This window comes from Hippocampus guttulatus, chromosome 3 (assembly GCF_054856545.1).
Source record: "Hippocampus guttulatus isolate MCC_2025c chromosome 3, RoL_Hgut_1.0, whole genome shotgun sequence".
Lineage (NCBI taxonomy): Eukaryota > Metazoa > Chordata > Actinopteri > Syngnathiformes > Syngnathidae > Hippocampus > Hippocampus guttulatus.
In genome coordinates, this window is record NC_141263.1 from 13,659,089 (window position 1) to 13,664,552 (window position 5,464).

Here is a 5,464-nt window from a genome sequence, read left to right on the forward strand (position 1 = left end):
ACATTACTCATTTTTCTCAGAGAATAAAGAACATATGCCCGTGAGTGTTGTTATTTCGTCTGTAATTTATCACTGCAGCGAGATGGATGGGAATATTGTTAGCTTGCTTGCTTTTGCATTGTGTGCTAACACTAGACTACTTGTTGCTTCTTCGGTTGTATTATGTTATGGAGTGATTGGGAAAAAAAACCCCTACACAATAAAAAAAAAGTATATGTTGAGCATGATGGATACATTGGGCCTTAAGACGCGGTCTGGTACCATGTGGTCCCGGTGCATAGGTCAACATGGAGCATTACGGGATTAACACACCTGCCAGCTGCACAACGGCCTCTAACGAGCAGCCACAGGCAAGCCCGGGGTGTTAGCAGTGGCCGAAATGCTGTTCGAGCTGATTGCCACTCTCTCCTGCGTCAACACCTTCATTAGTGAGCTCACAGGGCATCACTCTCAGGGGCCCAGCAAAGACCCCGGGAACACAAAGCGACACATTCCTGGGATTAGGGAACACCAGCTGGTGGCACCATCAAGAGAAATTTTTCCTGATAGGTGAGGAATGTGAACAACCACAGGCCAAGTAGGCCATTACATTTGATGAAAATGGAATTGGATCCATTGGAATTTAAAGCAGGAAGTGCAAGACATAGGGGTTTACATTATTTTTTCGGGATACCGTCACTCGGTCACTTGTTTTCTTTGACTTGCAAACAAAAATTGGATGAATGAATGCTAGATGGGCACGGCGAGCCCAGCTAAACTCACTTCACAAAAAAGCAGCAGTTTGGCAATCGTGAACAATTCTTCAAAAAAGAAGTTTCAACCTCTTTATGGCCGCTCCAACTTGAAGTTGACTGTTAATCTGAACATTGAACAATGAGCAGTGTATGTTTCATATTCAAAACAAGCTCACAACTTTGCCTGAGAACTCTCAGCTAGCTTAATGTTAACAGACACCGTAAAACACCTCAGAGGCTAACTAATAGCACTGAGACTCACGGTGGTGTCTGTATAATATAGCATATTAGAAGCAACACATTCTAATATTAAGTTAGTTAATATTAGTTAGTTAAGTTAATATTGTTAGTCTAATATCGACGACTAACAATACTTATAGTCGTCGTTGGCACAAAGTTTTTCAAATCAAATTTCATTTGAATACACCAATTTCATAATTTTTAACAAGGACTTTGTCTTGTGTGGGAGGTTTATGTTTAGAGAACGTGAGAAGTTTTGTTTGTGTGTGTACGTGTGTGTGTGTGTGTATGTGTGTGTTTGTATGTGTGTTTATACAAAGGTTTTTGGAAGGTGTAAGAACGTTTTGTGAGCGTGAGAGGTTTTTGTTGATGCACCATGGCTCAATAAAGGTTGTTTTCCAGCTAATCTTATCAATTGTTACCTAAACCAATAAATCAATAAATGTGATATATTACAAACGGGGAGGCACAGGAGTCATCTGGTATGCACGTCTGGCTCACAGTGCGGAGGTGCAGGGTTTGATTCTTTGCTCTGGCCTTCCTCTGTGGAGTTTGCATGTTCTTCCTGTCCCTGCATGGGTTTTCTCCGGGTACTCTGGTTTCCTCCCACATTCCAAAAGCATGCGTTGCAGGTCGATGGACCACTGTAAATTTTCCTTAGGTGTGTGAGTGCGAGTGTGAATAGCTGTGCTGGAGCCTGTCCCAGCTGTCGTGGCGGGGGACACCCTAAAGTGGTTCACAGCCAATCGCAGGGCTCACATAGAGGAACAACCATTTGCGCTCACACTCACACCGAGGGACAATTTAAGAGTGTTCTATTAGCCTGCCACGTATGTTTTTGCAATGTGGAGTACCCCGGGAAAAGCCACCCAAGAACATGCAAACTCCACACAGGAAGGCCGGAGCCAGGATTTGAACCCTGAACTTTTGCACGTGCTAACCAGCTGTCCACCGGGCCGCCTGAGACATGTTCATTCCCGGTGCAATTTCAGAGTCATTCTGAGACATTGTCCAGACTGGTCCATGTCGGGACCAAGATGGCTCAGTTGTATCGAGTAAGAAACAAGGTCCAGACGGTCAAGTTCTGGAGTCACACACATAAAGCTGACTGGTCCAATTCCAGAGTCAGAGACGCTGTCCAAAGTGGTGCAGGTGTAGACTCATAGATGCTATCCAAACAATTCTAGTTTTAGAGTCAGACATGGCCCGCGCTGGTCTGCATCTCAAGTCAGAGACAAGGGCCAGCCAGCCAGGTCCGGTTTTTGAATAAAAAAAAGTGGTCCAGACTGGTTTCTAGTTGCATCGTTGCAAATGCATAGTTGAGGGTGGCTCAGTTCCAGAGTCAGTGACATGGACATGGACAGTCAAATTCTACAATCAGAGACAAGGCTGAGGCTGAGTGAGAGACATGATTGAGCCAAAGTCCAATTCTAAACCAGAGACTGGCACACAGTGAGGCTGTCCGACTCCTGGCTGTGGAGAGAGCTCAAACCCGTGTCTGAGTCGTCATCGTCGCATTTGGACAGACCCCTCGCTTGCTCTACCCACTCACTCTTCCTCTCCAAACTACTCGTCATCCTCTGGGCTTCATCTGTCCCCCCCTGAGTGTCAACCCCTTCCTCCGATCCCAAGGAGTTGATTTTCTCCAGCAAATCCCTCATCTCCTCCTCGCGACTGCTGCAAATCTGCCGGCTCAGCTCCAAATCGCCCCTAATAGCCTCCAAATCCGAGCGCAGGCGCAGGCCCACAAACAAAATCGCATCCAGCAATCTCCTCAGCCGCTCCTTCAAAAGCATCTCGTCTCCTGCTGCGATGAAGGATGCTGAGGTCTCCTCCTCCTCCTCCTCTACTCGCCTCCTCCGCATCCAGTGGCAGTTGAACTTGTCCTCCTTCTGCGCGGTCAACATGTCGGTGAGCGCTTCCTGCTCCCGCAGCTCCTTCCGACACTGAAACAAGTGAGAAACTGCTGTGTCATTCATCTAAAGCAAGGCTGTGCAAACGTTTTCCTCCAAGGGATGCAGATAGAAAAATCTCACTTCCACGTTGGATTCATTAAACATGTTAAAAACAAACCACCAATCATAGGGCCTCTTCAGTTTTTATTTTCCAAACAAGATGACTTCATTGCCCCAAAAAGATTTCATTTCTGACTTTTGCCGATAGCCAGTGATGTTCCGATCCTACTCATTTGGTATCCAAGTCCGAGTCTTATCTGCCAATACCGAGTCTCAATCTACTACCTTGGCAATACATTAAGAAAAAAAAAAAAGAGCGTGCAGCCAAATGAATGTTTTCACAACGTTTGTTCTCCTTGTTTCTCCAAATATGAGTTACCTTGCGCAGTGGACAGGCAGAGGTTCTTGTGTGTGTGTGTGTGCATGTGCGTGTCTTTCGGTTGTTTAGTCACAGAGTTATAATTAATGAATCCAGAAAAGTAAGACAAGGAATCTTACAGCCCCGATCAGCTGAAAATCACGGCCCAGATTTCCGATCACCGTGATCTGATGGGGACATCCCTTGTGACAACCTGATTTAAAATGAATGCGAGCATGTGTGGATCAAACAAGTGCTTTTTGTAGTCCTTCCCAAAATGCGAGATCTTCACCACTGAGTAGCAGTGTAAGCACATCTCCACTTTCAGAACCAAAAATTGGAGTGATCTTGCAGTAAGCGAAGTAGATACTTTAACATCATGAGTGTAATGTTCTAAAATTGGACCATTACACAGCATATTTGCTTCTTTGAACTATCTTCATTCATCGGGATATGATGGAGAGACACTACTTTAGTTGTAAATAGTTTTTTGCATCTTTGTAGATCTAGAAAAGCTTGATACATATTATTCATTTACAGGCAGCATATATTTATACGCTCTTACAAACGAAACATAAAACAAAGAGACACACCATGTCTATTTAAAACAACCACATAGCTTTCCCTGAAAATCCGTAGCAAGCTTAATGCTAACAATAATAGGAAATACCATAGATGGGCTAACGAATGGCATCTGTGATGCAGTGATATAACCCTTTACAAGTTTACACAATGTCCATTTGAACACAAACGGTGGAGCAACACGTAGATGGATATAATATTCACAGGTATATATTCTTTATCATCTGTGAAGAAAGAATATTATTACTGAAGATGTTGAGCTCTTCAGTCATGTACATGATATCATTATGTCTGGATTAAACTGCAGCCAGGTGGCCAAAGTATGTGCACCACAAGGCACAATGTCCACTGAAGTGACAAAAAAAAAGACCTTTCATTCCTTTACATTCTATTTAAATATGTCATACTATACCTGTATTTACATAAAGTACAAATTTAATAGAATGCCATTTTTCCTCATTAAAAAAGACAATTTCTTTATTTCTATCTATCTATCTAAAGACTTACCATGACGTCACACAGGTGAAGCAAGACTTCCAAAGAGCACCGCTCCTGATTGGGAACGTCCTCTGCTGCACGCGCGAATAAATAAGTGTTCTGCACATAATTGACGCCGTTGGTTCCGGTTCGGTCCAAATGCACTTCCGCCTCTCGCCTTTCAATCTCAGCATCCAGTTGCTGAATCCTGAGAGCCTGCAGGCGGATGGTGCGGTCCTGGGAGACGACGAGACGCGCCAAAGCCTGCAACCTGCCCGCGCCAGAAGAGGAAGGCTGTTTTCTCTGCATCTTCTCCAACTTTTTGAAAGCTTTCCTGACGATCCGACGCTGCTTGTCCATCGGGACCTCCGTCAAGTAAGAGCCCAGAGTCCATTTGGACACAAGGTTGTGTTTGCCGAGCAGCACCACGCGCGCCTCTGCGCTCCGGGCCGCCTCGCTGCAGCCCACTAATACGAACCTCACCCGGTCCCGCTCCTCTCCCCACGCCACCCAAAGGCGCCAAATCCTGGTCCGGTCGGGTAGAACCCTCTGGAGGCCCCTCCATTTCTCCGCAATGCTGTAGCGATGCAGCAGCAGCGGTTCGGGTTGTTTTAAATCCTTCAGGAGCGCTTTGACCACATCGGCGCAGGTTGTGCGTCTCGACAAGCCGAAGACGAGCTTCTCCTCCGCGCGCACCCACACCGAGATCCTCCCCTCCACGGAATTCATTATTCTTGTATTTCTTTCTATTTTAGATCTTTATACACCTACTCTGCGCTTTGGGTCCGATAAGTCGTCAATTCAGTCTTTGAAGGAGTTGCTGATGGGGCACAAAGTGCCAACTACTCGAGTGAGCCGGATCACGTGACTGCCACCGGCTCTATTAACCTTGGGGAATGTGGGGCAGACCCGACGACGTCACACGCAGTCCTGATTTGTTTGGTCTTCAAAGTTTACTGGCCACATAATGTCTTCATGATTTAGAAATAACTGCCGACCAGTTCAGGGTGTACTCTGCCTCACAGCTGGGATAGGTTCCAGCACATCCGCGACCCTAGTAAGGAAAAGTGGTTCAGATAATGGATGGTTGGTTAACACATTTCTTAAGGCACGTCTAA

General features: G+C 45.6%; 1 protein-coding gene across 2 annotated transcripts; it reads right to left on the minus strand.

Moving 5' to 3' along the window:
* Positions 1-1,587: 1,587 nt before the first annotated feature.
* On the minus strand, positions 1,588-5,075 carry rassf10b (Ras association domain family member 10b). Of its 2 annotated transcripts, XM_086106846.1 has the most exons (3): positions 4,373-5,075; positions 3,545-3,555; positions 1,588-2,911 (listed from the first exon to the last, which is right to left on the minus strand). In XM_086106846.1, the coding sequence occupies exons 1-3, from the start codon at positions 5,073-5,075 to the stop codon at positions 2,405-2,407; spliced, it is 1,221 nt and encodes a 406-aa protein (XP_085962972.1). In that variant the 3' UTR covers positions 1,588-2,404. The 2 variants fall into 2 exon arrangements, with proteins under 2 accessions (XP_085962972.1, XP_085962970.1); XM_086106844.1 differs by lacking the exon at positions 3,545-3,555 and having other exon boundaries at positions 1,588-2,920; positions 4,377-5,075.
* Positions 5,076-5,464: the final 389 nt, after the last annotated feature.

Coding starts and splice junctions, on each gene's coding strand:
- rassf10b (XM_086106846.1), bottom strand. CDS start 5,075: ATGAATTCCGTGGAGGGGAGGATCTCGGTGTGGGTGCGCGCGGAGGAG.